The 16,605-nt window shown below is 48.6% G+C and overlaps 1 protein-coding gene across 1 annotated transcript in view; it reads right to left on the bottom strand.

Annotated features, from left to right (window-relative positions):
- The window catches only part of ZNF330 (zinc finger protein 330), a 53,202-nt gene that overhangs the window by 21,370 nt on the left and 15,227 nt on the right, over positions 1–16,605 (bottom strand). The window contains exons 3-6 of the mRNA XM_073549772.1: positions 12,330–12,349; positions 12,156–12,226; positions 4,455–4,534; positions 1,706–1,832 (exon numbers count right to left, since the gene is read on the bottom strand). Coding sequence (XP_073405873.1) covers positions 1,706–1,832; positions 4,455–4,534; positions 12,156–12,226; positions 12,330–12,349 — 298 coding nt within the window. The remainder of the gene's footprint in view (positions 1–1,705; positions 1,833–4,454; positions 4,535–12,155; positions 12,227–12,329; positions 12,350–16,605) is intronic.

Genomic DNA, 16,605 nt, shown 5'->3' with positions numbered 1-16,605 from the left:
CATACAGTTAAAAAGTCTTTAATGCTAGAATACAAACAAAATTCAACGTAAACTTAAAGGGAATCTGTCACCTATTTTTTGGTATATAAGATGCGGCCACCGCCATCAGGGATTTATCTACAGCATTCTGTAATGCTGTACATAAGTCCACGAAGTAACCTGAAAGAGAAGAAAAACGAGTTATATTATACTCACCCAGGGGCGGTTCGGGTCAGGAGGGAGTCGTGATCCGGTCCGGCGCCTCCCATCTTCTAGCGATGACGTCCTCTTCTTTGCTTCCCATCGCGGCTCCGGCGCACTGCTCTGCCCTGTTGTGCCTGCACCGGGAACCACGACGGGAAGTAAAGAAGAGGACCTCATCGCTAGAAGATGGGAGGCACCGAACCGCAACACCCTCCGGACCCGAACCGGACCTCCCCTGGGTGAGTATAATATAACTCGTTTTTCTTCTCTTTCAGGTTACATCGGGGGCTTATCTACAGCATTACAGAATGCTGTAGATAAGCCCCTGATGGCGGTGGCCGCATCTTATATACCTAAAAATAGGTAACAGATTCCCTTTAATCCATCAAGCCACATTCACACCAATAGAATTTGGCCTAAAAGGGAATGGTCTATTTTGTGCTAAAGTACTGGATAGGATCCTAATTAAACCATTGACATATAAAATTATTAATAATCCAACCTACCGTATTTTTCGGACTATAAGATGCACTTTTTTCTCAAAAAATTTTGGGGGAAAATGGGGGTGTGTCTTTTAGTCGGAATATACTTACAAATACTGTAGCGGCAGCAGGAGTCGGGCGATTCTGCTGCGGTCCCGGTCCAACGCTGCCCGGCAATGATCACACTCCCTTCCCAGGCTGGTGCAGTAGGTTAGGCGGTGGTGCACTATAATGCGGGGAGGACGCTCCGCAGGCATTTTGTGAAAGCCTGGGGGCCCCGCACATCCATCGCTGCGATGCAGTGGCCTCCGGGAAGATAGCCGTCGGGGGAAGGGATTTCCCGCAGACCACCGCATCGCAGTAATGGATATGCGGGGCTTTCACAAGATGCCGGTGGAGCCCTGAGCACCACCGCAGAACCTGCCTGGGATGGGATCTCCCTGAGGAAACTGCACCTGCCGCACCAGCCTGGGACAGGAGTCATATAACCGGACCAACGAACATCTCCTGTGACCCCGCTCCACCAGCGCTGCTGTTCCCCCCCCAGGTAAGCTGAATTTGACACATTAACATTTTTCCCTATTTTCCTTCTGAAAATTTTGGGGAGCGTCTTATGGTCTGGTGTGTCTTATAGTCCAAAAAATATGGTATTCACTTAAAATTTAAGAGCTCCTGAACAACCGGACTGAAAAGAACAGCCCACACATATTTTCTTTGGCTTTTGATGCTCAGTTATTGAAATGAAATGACATGTTTCTAAGTATCCACAGCAAGAACCACAGAAGCATTCTATAATATTCCTAATAATCAGGCTAATATGCACATTTATGGACTGGACGTGACTTCTAGAAAAGGAAGCTGACTATTGTTTTCCTGGATCCGGATGTGTCCCTACCCTCTTACACAAGCACACAAGTATCCAGCGTGACAGATCAGCACACAACGTTCATCTGACCCTTCTAAGGAAACACGATCTCATTATGAAGTAGGGAGCAGACACTTGTGTGGTCTCAGTGACAGGGTATGGAGAGGTAACCCACCATGGTCCCAGACTGCTCGTTCACATTCAATGCACTCGGCAGAAGCCAGTGGACAGCTGCACGCATGGGTGCTGAGACATTTCCTGCCATGGCATACCCACGCCTCACAGAAATCACAGATTGCACCCTGCAAGAAAACATATGGACAATAGAATTACCTACAGATTGCTGTTTCTGCTAGCTCAGTTTTACGAAGGATTGCTTTATGCATAACACAAATAAGAAATGCATCTAAAAGAATCGGATGAGAAGCCAGCTATACACCTGCACTGGATAGGAAAGCACACATTTATAGGACCACCGACAATCTGGCTGCTGGAATTTAGTTCATGTCCAGTTCGCCTCTGGGATACACAGGACATCTAATTGGTGTGGAAATCCAACTCCCCGCCACACCAGCAATAGCTCTACATACTTTGAGGCTGCACCTCTAAAATGGAGCGGTCACAAGTTCATAAGTGGACAGTTATTACTTTTATTTACTTTCCGCTGCTACTGTTAGTAAATACTAACTAATGTTAGTTTTTTTCTTAAATACGCAATATGGTCCAGGAGTTCTATGTCTTTATGTTTAGTGCTAATTTTTATGGTCTTTTCCAAGGTAGCGAGGTATGTGATTCTCTGAGGGTATCTGTCATGATCTTCATATTACCAACACGACCAGAAGCATATAGAGAGAGACCTGTCAATCAAGCAGAGAGCCTCCTCTGACTCTTCTCCCTGTTTCTGGCTAATTTTTCTATATTTTCTTTCAGCTGCAGCTTAAAAATGCCCATACCACTAGAATCATATGGCGGATTTAAAGATAAAAAACATAATCCTCATGGGAGTAGCGGGAATAAAATAAGAGCACTGGCCACTTTTGACCTAGTGACAGGTCCTCATTAATACAGCTTTGACACCCTCAATTGAACAGGATGTGGTGACTGCAGAATATACGATTGTGCCTGTAATGCAGACCCCTTTTATTAGCTGATCAGTGGGGGTTTTATTCCAGCAATCCCAATAACCACATATTAATGGGGTTCAGCTATCTCTCCTGACATCCATGTGGTTTCAAAGTTTAGAGTAGAGAAAGTTGCTGCCAAACGGCGCCTGTCGTGGCTTATCTCCTGAAGAACGAAAGGGTCAGGAATTGAAATTCAAACAATTATTCTCTCCTACGACATCATTTATTGGGGGGAGACTCAGGAAGCCTCTACACACATTAGACTATTGGCTGCCCCTCCCTCCTCGTTTCATCTCACTTTAGTCTAATGTGTATGGGAGCATTAAAGGGGACGTAGAAAACCAGAGGCCGTGTAATGCTAATGCGGTGCACTGAGCTCTGGGCCATGCCAAGGGTGCACATTTGATTGAACAGCGCTTTCTGGACACTAACAGCAAGGGTTAATATAATAAAGGAATGATTTTGATAGGGCCTAAGAGGTGTACATGGACGTGCAACTTGTGTTTAGGAAGCTACAGTCTACCTTTAAGGACGATCATTAAGATCAGTGTCCTGGAAAGCTTCTTTAGGAAGAAGATTTTATCATCATCAAACTAAGCACTAAAGTGGTCTAATGACTCTACAGCAGAGTCTACAATAATGTGTCCACCCTCAGCTATGAACTAAATGAACACCAAGTTCATAATATGGATGTGTCACGAGTCACTGTGATCACTCAGTAGATTGCTGACATATTTACCCAGATATACTTAAATATAGTTCACATGATGTTTTCTGCATTAAAAGAAAATATCACTTCATTTCTGTATGTCTAGCTCCATCTTGTGGTGAAATGATAATTATAACCATGGACGTATAACAGGGATGATGCTTCCTGCAACTAAAGGTTATTCACAATTCAATTAAAATGTGTACAGTCCCCAATACACCTTCGGTATCAAATACTCAAAGCTTTCAAGATCCTTTGCTAGCACTTAATAAGAACCTTTATTGTAAATAAAAGTCTGATAAAATTGCTGATTGAATAGACAGCAGCTAAATAACATGGAGGAAGATTCACATGGTGCAGTATACGCAGTTTCCAACCTTCAGGTATATTGTCGATATTGATCACATATAAACTGCGTCATTAGCCAATGCTTTCCCCGATGGACTTTCATGTGTAAATACATCAGAATTGCTCCTGCATCATCATCCTAGTACATACACTTCAGGAAAGTACTGTGAGAAAAGCTGAAGAGGAAGGGGGCTTGAACGCCATCTTAAGGGTTAAATGATAACATATTACCATTTTGTTTCCTGCAATAACCAATCAGCAACTGAGACCACCTTAATCAGCCATTTCCCAACTCTTCTTCCTCAAAAAAAAAAATTCTTTCATAAATCCAAAACTTTTTGTTGTGTTCTACAGCCTTGTAGTTTAAAAATCTATTTTTTTTTTTCTACCATGTTCTTCAAGCACTCCTTGGATGAAGTGAAAGGATTTCCACAGTGCAGTAAACTTGTATTGCATAGCTTAGCCTGGAAAATCCTTTTCCAAAAATCAAGAACATGTCAATTACTTTCAGATTTCACTTAAGCAGGCAAACCGATCTGTGTACATAGTGACTTATCGAATTTTCAGTGAGACAGTACTGCCCCTGGGACATGACAAATATTCTAAAACCACTTCTCCTGTCAATTAACTCTAGCGGACTTCAAAATTAAGGTTAATATGGAAACAAGCAGCTAGTTCAACAGCAAGAAAGACTAAAACTAGTAAGAGAGGACTCTCATTTTCTGATGAATTTTGGTACATACCACCATTGCCATACCAGTACTATAAACACCAGGGTGCCTGATCACACAATCTGAGGATTTCATCATACATTTAGTTTTTCCTGTAATAGAAAAAAAAAAAAGATAAAGATGTGGCTAAGCTTATACATTTGCATATCTGTGGATGTAATAACAATACGATGTAACAAGCTACAACATATAATGTGAAGTAACAAAGGTACACATCAGGTTTCTAAGGGGCGTGCGTCACTTAGAAACCCGATGTGTACCTTAGTTACCAGCTCCCTGCATCAGCGCGCTGGTAACTAAGGTACACATCAGGCTTCTAAGCACCGCCCGGTGCTTAGAAACCCGGCGTTTACCTTAGTTACCAGCGCGCTGATCGCTGGTCTCCCGCCTGTCACACGCAGCGATTTGTGCTGGCCAGCGGGAGACCAGCGATCAAAAAAATGTCCTGGCTATTCCAGGACGATCAGTGATACCCGGCAGGGGGGGCGGTCGCTGGTCAGTGTCACACACAGCGATCTCGCTGGTGAGATCGCTGTTGCGTCACAAAACTTGTGACTCAGCAGCAATCTCGCTAGCGAGATCGCTATGTGTGACGGGAGCTTAAGTCTGATACAATATTTTGGAGTTTCCGCAACGCATTGACCAGATTGGAGCTACTCCCAGCTCTGCAGGACAATCAGCAAATGACTCTCCACATTAAGGAAAGAGAATACAGTGTGTCTGTAAAGTCATGGTGCACTTATGACCAGTCACTGGAAAGCAACAAAAAACGACAGAAATGTGAAATCTGCTCCAAATAAAAGAAACATGGATTTTTGTGAGTACTCACTGTAAAATCCTTTTCTCCGAGACACTCATTGCGGGACACAGGTACTGTGGGTGTATGCTACCGCCATCTGGAGGCTGACACTAGGCAAACAACACAAGGTTAGCTCCTCCGCCGTATACACCCTCGCCCTGATTGCGGGCGGAAACCAGTTTAGTGCAAAAGCAGTAGGAGAACAATAACAATCAGCCTTAATGCAGAAAACAATATGTCTGGCAAAGAAAAAACCACCCTGACATTCACAACAGAAATACTCATTAATTAAATAAACTAGAGCCAACTTCGCTAACATGGTGGGTGCTGTGTCCCCTTAATGAGTGTCTCGGAAAAAAGGATCTTACAGTGAGTACTCACAAAAATCCATGTTTCTCCTTCGTCTCATTGGGGGACACAGATACTGTGGGACGTCCTAAAGCAGTCCCTGGGTGGGAGATTGACTCATCGATCCAAGCTGCATGCACCTCTTTGTTCAAAGCTGCGCCACTGCTGCTTGGAGAATCCTTCTACCCAGGCTCGCATCCGCCGAAGCCTGAGTATGGATACTGTAATGTTTAGTAAATGTGTGCAGGCTGGACCAGGTCGCTGCCTTGCATACCTGTTCCACCGAAGCCTGATGCCGAAGCACCCAAGAGGCGCCCACTGCCCGAGTAGAGTGCGCTTTGATCCCTGATGGAACTGGCGCCCCTCTGATGCGATAGGCCTCCTGAATAGCTAAACAGATCCATCTGGCTATGGTCGCTTTTGAGGCCGCGAGTCCCCTCCTGCGCCCCTTAGGGAGCACGAACAGGGTATCCGTCTGGCGAAAAGGTGCCGTCCGCGACAGGGACCTCCTGAGTGCTCTCACCAGGTCTAAGGTGTGAAGAGCTTTCTCCACGCGATGCACCGGTGCCGGACAGAATGAGGGCAAGACAATATCCTCATTGATGTGAAAAGAGGACACCACCTTCGGTAGAAAGGGAGGAGCTGGTCTCAGCACCACCTTATCCTTGTGGAAAGCGAGAAAAGGTGCTCGGCAAGACAGAGCCGCCAACTCCGACACTTGCCTCATGGAGGTAATGGCTACCAAAAATACCACCTTCCAAGAGAGGAATGATAAATATCCTGTAGCGGCTCAAAAGGAGCTTCTTGCAGGACACTCAGGACCAGGTTAAGGTCCCAGGTGCCAATTGGCGCCTTAAAGGGAGGTACTAAATGAGAGACTCCCTGGATGAAAGTCTTCACCTGCATATTAATAGCAATCTTACGCTGGAAAAGGACGGACAACGCCGATATCTGTCTCTTAAGAGAGCTCGGGGCCAGCCCCGAGTCTAGGCCTGATTGAAGAAAGGCCAAGATGTTGGGAATAGAGAATGTCAGGGGCGAACAACCCCGCTCTCGACACCAAGTGAAGAAAGCTTTCCAGGTGTCGTGGTAGATTTTCGCCGAGGTCGGTTTCCTGGCGCTAACCATTGTAGCGACCACCTCACGCTCAAACCCTGCTTGCGTTAGAATCCAAGATTCAACGGCCATGCCGTCAAACACAGGGCCCCTGAGTTCGGGTGGAAGATCGGTCCCTGGTGCAGTAGATCTGGGCGCTCTGGCAGTCTCCATGGGACGTCGGTGAGCAGCCGCACAAAATCTGCGTACCACGCCCGTCGGGGCCAGTCTGGTGCCAGCAGAATTGCTGGGACCCCCTCTGTTTTGATCTTCCTGACGACCCTCGGAAGCAACGGCAACGGGGGAAACAGGTATGGAAGGTGAAACTGGTTCCATGGTAGGACCAACGCATCCACCCCGAACGCTCGTGGGTCCTGTGACGGAGCGACGAACACAGGCACCTTGGCGTTCACTCTGGACGTCATCAGATCCACATCCGGTGTTCCCCACCGTTGGCAAATTTGTTGGAAGGCCTTGGGGTGCAGGGCCCATTCCCCAGCCACGACCTATTGTCGGCTGAGGAAGTCCGCTGCCCAACTTTCTATACCTGGGATGTAGACTGCCGATATTACCGACTGGTTCTTCTAGGCCCAATGAAGCACATGTGCTATCTCGCGCATGGTTACCCTGCTGCGCGTGCCTCCTTGATGATTTACTTAAGCCACCGCCGTGGGGTTGTCTGACTGTATCCGAATGGGCCGTCCTGCTAGGAGGTGCTGAAAACGCTGCAGCGCCTGCCAGATCGCTCGTATCTCCAACAAGTTGATCGGGAGACGAGCTTCCTGTTGCGACCACTGGCCCTGGGCCGTGTGGTGGCGAAAAAGTGCTCCCCAGCCGAGGAGACTGGCGTCGGTCGTGACCACTAGCCAGTGGTCTGGGGGAAACAGTTTTCCCTGAAGATGGGAGGATCTGGTCGTCCACCACTCTAGTGATTGCCTGACCTGAGAGGATAGCCGGCACCGCTGATCGAGGGTGAACGGGTTCTTGTCCCATGCTGACAAGAGAGCGTGTTGTAGGGGTCGAAGATGAAATTGGGCAAACGGAATTGCTTCCATTGCTGCCACCATCTTCCCTAGTATCCTCATCCCAAACCGAATGGTGTGAGGGACCAGCTGCTGAAGCTTCTGGACTCCTTGCCGGAGCGCTAGGGCTTTGTTTTGAGGGAGAATTACCAACCCTTGGGAGGTATAGAAGATCATTCCTAGAAAAGCAATCCTCCGAGCTGGGACCAGAGATGATTTCTTCCTGTTGACCAACCAACCTAAGCGGGAGAGTGTATCCAGCGTAATGCTGACATTCTCCTCGCATGCCCGAAATGAGGGACCCTTCACCAAGAGGTCATCTAAGTATGGCAAGACGACTATGCCCCGCGAGTGTAAGACGGCCATCACGACTGCCATTAACTTTGTGAACACTCTGGGTGCGGTGGCTATCCCGAATGGGAGTGCGGCGAATTGAAAGTGTCGACCATTGATGGCGAACCGAAGAAACTTTTGATGCAGAGGAAAAATGGGAACGTGCAGGTAGGCATCCTGGATGTCGATCGAGGCTAAGTATTCTCCCTGCTCCATGGCTGATATAACAGAACGGAGAGATTCTATCCTGAAATGTTTGACTCTGATGAACCTGTTTAGGAGCTTCAGGTCCAAAACCAGTCAGACTGTCCCGTCCTTTTTGGGGACCGCGAACAGATTGGAATAAAAACCCTGAACTTTTTCGTGCTCTGGCACGGGAACAATGACTCCATTGTTTTGGAGTGAATTGATGGCCCCTAGCAGCGCCTTTGCCCGGGACTTCACCTTGGGAAGTCGGGAGAGAAAAAACCGTGTTGGAGGGTACCTGATAAACTCTATTTTGTACCCTGAAGTCACCAGTTCCGCCACCAATAAGTCGTGTGCTCCCTCGGCCCAGATATGGCGAAAAAAGAGCAGGCGGCCGCCCACCCTGCTGATGTCGCCTACCAAGGGCTCTGAGTCATTTGGCTGAGGGTCTCTGGGCCTTGGCTCCTCTCGACCTGGGCTGGCGAGCGCGCATCCTTCCCACCGGAATGGGTCTATATGAGACCTGTCGCTCCCTATCCTGATGGAGCGAGGTGGGCCGGCCAAACTGGCTGCTGCCATCCATCCGGTGTTGTGAAAGGCCCGAAAACGTGTCGGGACTTGGCAAAAAGGCTGTTTCGCCTTTTGCTGCGGGAGGAAGCTGCTTTTCCCTCCTGTCGCGTCGGAGATGAGCTGATCCAACTTCTCCCCGAACAGGCGGCCTCCCTGATAGGGCAAGGAAGTCAAGGACTTCTTGGAAATTGAATCGGCTCGCCAAGTTCTCAACCAGAGGGCTCTCCTAATGGCTACCGCGTTAGTGGCTGCAAATGCCACACAATTAGCCGCATCCAAAGAAGCATTAATTAAGTAGTCTCCAGCCATAGCAATCTGACTTGCGACCTCAGACACCTCCGCAGGTAGGCCTCTATCCTGCAAGGCGTTATTCAAAGACTCTGACCATGACATCATGGCCTTGGCTACCCACGTCGCCGCGAACGAGGGGGCGAGCGCCAAACCGGATGCCTCAAAAACTGATCGCGCCAAGCTCTCAATGAGCCGATCCGTGGGGTCCTTAATGGACGAGCCGCTAGGCACCGACAACAAAGACTTTGAGGCCAGGCGCGACACTGGCGGGTCCACCACCGGGGATTCCGCCCATTTCTTACAGAGTTCCGGGGCAAATGGGTATCTTGCCTCTATAGACTTCTGGCCCGAGAAGCGCCTGTCTGGGCGTTCTCTGTGGTGCTGCACTATATCCTCAAATTCTGGGTGAGCGCCAAACACTCTATGCGGTTACCTGGCCCGCTTAAAGGCTACCTTATGGCTCGCGGCCAAGGTAGCATCATCTTCAATCCCCAGGGTCTGATTGACGGTTTCAATGAGGCTGTCCACTGTCTCCCGGCATCCCGGGGTATCTAGATCAAGTGGCTTGTCTGAGTCACGATCCAAACTCTGCCTGCTCCCGCTCGCTGGTGAAGGGGAGCGTGATGCTGAACTCCCCGACGCCGAGGCACCGGATAAGCCGGGAGACCTTGTATGGGTTCGTTTCCTTCGCCCCTGCAGGCCAAAGGTTCCTGTGAGGTGGAGGACCCGTCCCAGATAAGCGAGCCACTATCCTTGCCCTCCTTTGGGGCATGAAGGGACTCGATCGCCTTTGTAAGCGAGGTCATAGACTGGGACAATGATAGCGCCCATTCCGGAGGATTCGGCTCGTGCGTCTTTCCTTTCCCGGCGATATTGTGCCTGCCAGGCGTTTTATATAATAAAAAAAATTTTTTTTTTTCCTACTTCAATGAGAGGGAGGAGTGGGGGAGGAGGGGCCCACTTGATGTTTAGCGGCCTCCGCAGCGAAGCTGCACTCACCCGACCAGCGTCCCCCAACTGCGCGCCGCAGCCATGACCTCCTGCACCTCCGTGGGGAAAGCCGACCTCTTCCCTGGTCGCGGCCTACCTCACACTGAAGCCGGGGCCTGGATTTATCCGGCGCCCGCCCAGGCTCCAAGGGGCGGGCCGCTGGAAGTGACGCCGTGCGCCGAGGGGCTAAAAGCCGGGGGCTAAATTTTTTCCCCACCACCCACGGACGCGGCGCCGCGGCGGTGATGACGGCGAAAACGCCACTACTCCTGGCCCCACTATGGAAAAGGGGAGGGCCTCAGGGGGACGCACACCGCTGCTTGCTGCTGCTGCCCAGGAACCCCCCGCACGCCTATACCTTCAATGAGGCTGTCCACTTCACTCCAGGTAGGCCCTTCAGGGCGCCGAACAACAAACCAGGGAGCGGGGGGGGGGGGTATCCTGGACAGTGCAGGCACCCTAACTCCGTCCAGCTTCAGCCGAGGAGAGTCCGCCACCTTGCAGCACCTTCGTCTTGCGTTGGTGGAGCAGTGAGGGCAGCTCGGACCGTCTTGTGCCTCTGAATAGCCCATGGTTTCTCTACCTAGGGGTGGTCAGGGCTAGGTCCGGCATCATGTCCCACGCCGCGGGAAAGGATACGTGGAGGGACACTCGCACGTGCTCGCCCGTTGTTGGTTTGGGGAAATCGGACCCTTTCAATAGGATCCGTTGCCCCTGTCTCATCTTCTTAGAAAAAATAAAGAAAAAAACAAACTAAAATAAAAAATTCTGGGTAAATTGCCCAGATTTGTCCCACGGTGCGGGAAAAGATACGTGGAGACGATACTCGACACATGCTCGCCAGTTGATGGTTTGGGGAAATCGGACCCTTTCAATAGGACCCGTTGCCCCTGTCTAATCTTCATGGGAAAAAAGTCTGGAGAAAAAAGACCAGACGTGTGCCTCCATAGACACTAAGCAAAAAACTGGTTTCCGCCCGCAATCAGGGCGAGGGTGTATACGGCGGGGGAGGAGCTAACCTTGTGTTGTTTGCCTAGTGTCAGCCTCCAGATGGCGGTAGCATACACCCACAGTACCTGTGTCCCCCAATGAGACGAAGGAGAAAAACCCTCCCAGTTTCATACCTATTGTATTCAGTGCAGTTTGATGTGGGCTCCATTAGTTGCCCTACACATCCAAACAATAGTGAAGTTCTTGTCACACACGGTTAAGGACGTCTGTCTGATGTTACAGTGAATAACGTCTGTGATTCTCTATTTTAAATGATTAATGTCCCTGATACATTCAATGTACACATGTTGCTTCATATAACCCCAAAAGTAAAAGTCTAAGGGCGTCAGCTCCGGGGATCGTGTATACTTTCCTGTGACTGGTCAAACGTGCACCATGACTTTACGGGCACACTGTATATAATATTTCTTTACCTTGGGAGCGTTCACATGGAAAGCTTTTGGCATATTTGTTGGACATATCCATATTGTAACGATATAAACTAAAAGAGTGTCCTTATGTGTTGAGTCTGGCTAGTGTAAAGCAAAACCAGCACTACAGCACCGTAATATATGAAAGGGAACCTGACAGCTGATACGGTCTAGGTAAGTTTGACTCTGAAACGCTGAAGTGGCGTTTCAGAGAAACTCATGGTTTAAAAGCCACTGGGAACCAAGCCACATTGAAGAATAGTTGGGCAGCCAGGTGTTCAGCGGCTTCCCCCTGCCCACTTCCATAGAGTACATGATCTCTCCCTGCATGCATGTATAGGGAGAGACCATGTCACTCAAGGGGAGTGGGTGGGGAGAAGCTTCAGGGGCTTGCCTGTCAGACTAGTCTCCCCTGTGGCTCGGTCCTCGACAGTTTTTAAACTATATTTATCTAAGAAACATCGCAACATTTCACAGTCACACACACCTACCTAGCCGAAATCATGCAGCCAGTGTCTGACACATGGATTAGCAGCATGTATCAGCTGTCAGGTTTCTGGTGCTGTAGCTATTTTTTATAACTACTTGGAATCAGCATTAATAATATTACAATATACTTCTCCGAGCCCCTGATACTGATACTCGGAGTACAACTTACCGCACTGGGCACACATAGGTAGCTTCTGCACAGAGCTGCAAAAATAGCAAAATGCTCTGTTTTTCTGCCGTCTTCACATATAAGAGAGAAAAAGAATAAAATCAGGGCTTTAAAATATTACTGACTACCTTTCTATAAAGAACAATGGGAAAAGTAGTAAATGATTTACAGTACCTTTGGCATTTGTCACATTCCTATAAACATAAAGAGAGAAGGACGTCAGAGAAGAATGAGCATTTACATGACAAACTCCCAAAGCTCTTTACTTAAACGATAGTTTATGTCCCAGAAAAATAATGGTTCCCACAGTGGAGATTAGTCCTCGATATGGTATATGCTTACTAGGCATCTATATGCTCCTGTCAGAGGGAGGAGATGGAAATGAGGCGCTCCCTTTGCTGAAAGATTCTGTGCGACAAGGTTTTATCTTCCTACACCTGCCTATAACAAGTACTCAAAGGACACATGAGCCTTTAGAGCAGGCAGGGGAGCAATAAATATGACGACTGCAAAGTATCAATTATGCTTCCAGGATGCTTCATAAAAGCACAAAGTGATAAAACCGAACTACGATTAAATATGTCTAGAAAAGAAAAGTTGTACCCCCCTCAGGACGGTATTACTACTGCTAGCAAATTTTTAAAGATTTAGAATAGTTTTGGTGTTGGGCCATGTTAGCCATCAAATAAGGAGAAATGCACCAGATACAGTAATGCAAAGACAATATGTACAACCCCCGCTCTCCTGCTACTGCTGACACAAGGGAGCGGGGAGCAGAGAGTCATCAGGAGCAGATCTGACAGGTTCAGCATTTTTGCCCACGTTCATTGGTCCATTCAGGGCTTACGCCTGCACCCCCCTGCACAATGGGATTCAGGCGCATGTGCCGACGGGACCATAGACTATAAAGGTGCCGACAGTCGACGTGTGCTCTGCCGTGCATCAGTTTTGGGCATATACTCCTACTGGGGGAAGACACTCAGAAGCAGTTCACAGAGAGTGATAGAGATAAAAAGTGATAATGATAGAGAGAGGGCACAAGCAGAGCAGGTCACTACAAGATGAGCTCCTGATCAAATGCAAGTTTATACCTTATTACAATGAGCAGATTGGAGGACATATCCCAGAAATCTACAGACATGACGAAATACTAAGACAAAGATTTTAGAAATTTTAAGCCACGACAAGAAAAGTCACAAAAAAAAAAAAAAAAAAAAGCAAGATACAAAAGCAAGACAAGACCGCCCAGTAGAAACCCAAGAGCACAGCGCACCCCCAAGCTAAGGGCTCCATGGTAATACACTCGTAAGATAAGAACTGACCATATATTACGCATTCGAAAATATAAAGGAAAACATTTAGCACTGCAGGCAAGACGGGCGACCCATAGACAGCAGGGAGCGCAACACATTAGTGATCCAGATCCATGGAAGCGAGAAAAGCCATAAAAATGAACACCCTATTGATAGACCTTAACGGAAGAGGGGAAACAAACAACTGTGTTATTCTACTCAAGGCACCGCAAAAGCTGGGATCAGACTCTCAGCAAACATTACAAGAAAGTCAAAACATGGACCATTAGCGGGGGTAAACAAATAAGAGTACAGGATGAGGAGGACCTGGAGATTTTCAATCTCTCCATTAACATTAAAGGGAATCTGTCATCCTATTTTTCGCCTATCAGCTGCCGGCACTGACATCAGGGGCTTATCTACAGCATTCTGTAATGCTGTAGATAAGCCCCTGATGTAACCTGAAAGATAAGAAAAAGGAGTTAGATTATACTCACCGGGGGGCGGTCCGGCCTTGGTCCGATGGGTGTTGCGGTCCGGCGCCTCCCTTCTTCTAACGGTGACGTCTTCTTCTTTGCTGCCTGTCGTGGCTCCTGCGCAGGCGCACTGCTCCGCCCTGTTGAGGGCAGAGCAGAATACTGCAGTGCGCAGGCGCTGGATGGGACGGCGACACCCATCGGACCGGACCGAACGCCAGGGTGAGTATAATCTAAGGCTAGTTTCACACTAGCGTTTATTCGACGCAGAGCACGGCGCCGCTAAGCCCCGCCCACTGCCCGCCCCATCCGGTCATCGCCGCCTACTATCGCATATGGACGCTTGCGATCTGCGCACCCTATATTTAGCATAGGGTGCGCAGATTGTGCGCTGGCCGTGCGCTAGTAGGATTTTGGCGAAGGTGCGCCGTGCGCGCCGAAATGCAACATGCTGCGTTCGGCGCGCACGGGCGCACCTTCAAAAGTGCGCAGCGCACGCCAAAATCCTACTAGCGCACGGCCAGCGCACAATCTGCGCACCCTATGATAAAGATAGGGTGCGCAGATCGCAAGCGTCCATGTGCGATAGTAGGCGGCGATGACCGGATGGGGCGGGCAGGGAGGGGGGCTTAGCGGCGCCGTGCACTGCGTCGAATAAACGATAGTGTGAAACTAGCCTAACTCTTTTTTCTTCTCTTTCAGGTTACATCGGGGGCTTACCTACAGCACTACAGAATGCTGTAGATAATCCCCTGATGTCGGTGCCGGCAAGGGGTCAACCTGGCAGTGAACAACTTTAATACCATGGCAGAACTAGCAGGCATCAGAAGGACTAACCCCAAGAGACATACAACAAACATTGCCAAAAATGGTACGAAAAAGAATGCAAGGAAATACGCAACTCCCTAAGTGTAGACTCAAATGAAAGACACAGAGATCCCAACAACTAAGAGTGGCATATGACATACTACAAAAGCAATACAAGCGTATCCTGAAGGAGAAAAAACAGAGGCACATGTCCCACAAACTAGAGCAGCTTGAAAACTCCCTCCAGGACAACTCATTCTGGGAGACCTGGAGTCATATCAGCACAAAGCCCAAGCAGAGCACCCTCCACATTAAGAACGGCAACATCTGGCACAGCTACTTTAAGGGCCTCTAAAGGAACATACCAGAAGAAGACCTAACTCCAGAATAATTATCTAACAATAAAACTGAGTGACATGGAGGAGACAATCAAGGACTTCCAAAATCCTCTGGAAACACCAATCAGTGTGATGGAAATAAAAGACAGAATCAAAGTGATGAAATGTAAAAAGGTAGGGAGCATCTTGCCAGTGATGATCAAATACAGTTCTCCAGACACACATGCAGCACTGGCAAAACTATTCACCTACGTGCTGAGTGACGGCTAGTTCCCCCAAAGCTGGAATCAAGGTCTCATAACGTCCACCGACAAGAAAGGGGACCAACACGATCCAGCAAACTACTGAGGGATCTGTGTCAACAGCATTCTGGGAAAACTTCTCAACAGCATCATTAATAAAAGGATCAACACATTTCTCACCCTACATGACATCATCATCAGAAGCCCAAGCTGGGTTCATGCCGAACCACAGCACCACCAATCAAATCTACACCCTGCACAGCCTTATCAAGGCCCACATCCACAGCAAAAAGACAAGGTAAAATATTTGCACGTTTTGTGGACTTCAAGAAGGCCTTTGATTCAGTGTGGAACCCCAGTCTGTTCCTGAAACTCCTGGACAGCAGAATAGGTGACATAACCTATGATGTCATCAAGAGCTCATACACTGGGAAGCATTACAACGTGAAGGTGAATGGGAAAAGGACGGCTTTCTTCAGGCAGTGAAGTGAGGTCAGATAGGGATGCATCCTGAGCCAAACCCTATTCAACGTCTACATTAATGGACTGGCTGCAGCTCTGGAAGCCTCCTCCCCCAGGCCTCAGTCTGCACGAAGAAGATTTGATGTTCTTGCTTTACCCCCTGCTACTCTCCTCAACGAAGAGAGGCCTCCAGGATAGCCTGGCAGTGGAAACATTCAGCACAACATGGGTGTTGCCCATCAACGAAAACAAGACCAAAGTCATGTTGTTTCAGTATAGGAACCAGAACAAAACCCCCAATCTCTCACTCGCATTAAATGGCTCCACGCTGGAGAATACCAGCAGCTGTACCTACCTCAGTCTGAAGATAAGCCAAACCGAGAGCCTCAAGCAAACAGCAGAGTATTGAAAAGAAAAGCATGCAGAACCTTCTACCCCATCAGAAGACAACTGTACCGCCTCAATCCACCAGTGAGAGTCTGACTTAAGATATTTGACAGCATCATCACCCATATACTGCTGTACGGCAAAGTGGGATCTCAGTCCAACCGAAGTCTTCCACATGGAGTTCTGCAAATATCTTCTCCAGATCCATGGCATCACCTCAAATATAGCCTGTCTGGCAGAGCTTGGCCGATTCCCTATAAGGCTCACTATACACAATAGGGCGCTATCACCCCAGGGGCACATACAGAGCAGCAACCATGCAGCTCCCACCTCAGGGGCACATACAGAACAACAACCACAGCTCCTACCACAATAAAGCCCTGCTAAGCAGGAGCCTAGAGCAAGCCAGGAATCCCGGCAGCCAGTCCAGCCAGAACTTCAGGAGG

The sequence above is a fragment of the Dendrobates tinctorius genome, unplaced genomic scaffold (assembly GCF_039654945.1).
Source record: "Dendrobates tinctorius isolate UK_male_01 unplaced genomic scaffold, ASM3965494v1 ptg000161l, whole genome shotgun sequence".
In the NCBI taxonomy this organism is placed as follows: Eukaryota; Metazoa; Chordata; class Amphibia; order Anura; family Dendrobatidae; genus Dendrobates; species Dendrobates tinctorius.
The sequence above is the reverse complement of the archived record's forward strand: the minus strand, read 5'-3'. Positions and strand labels throughout refer to the sequence as shown.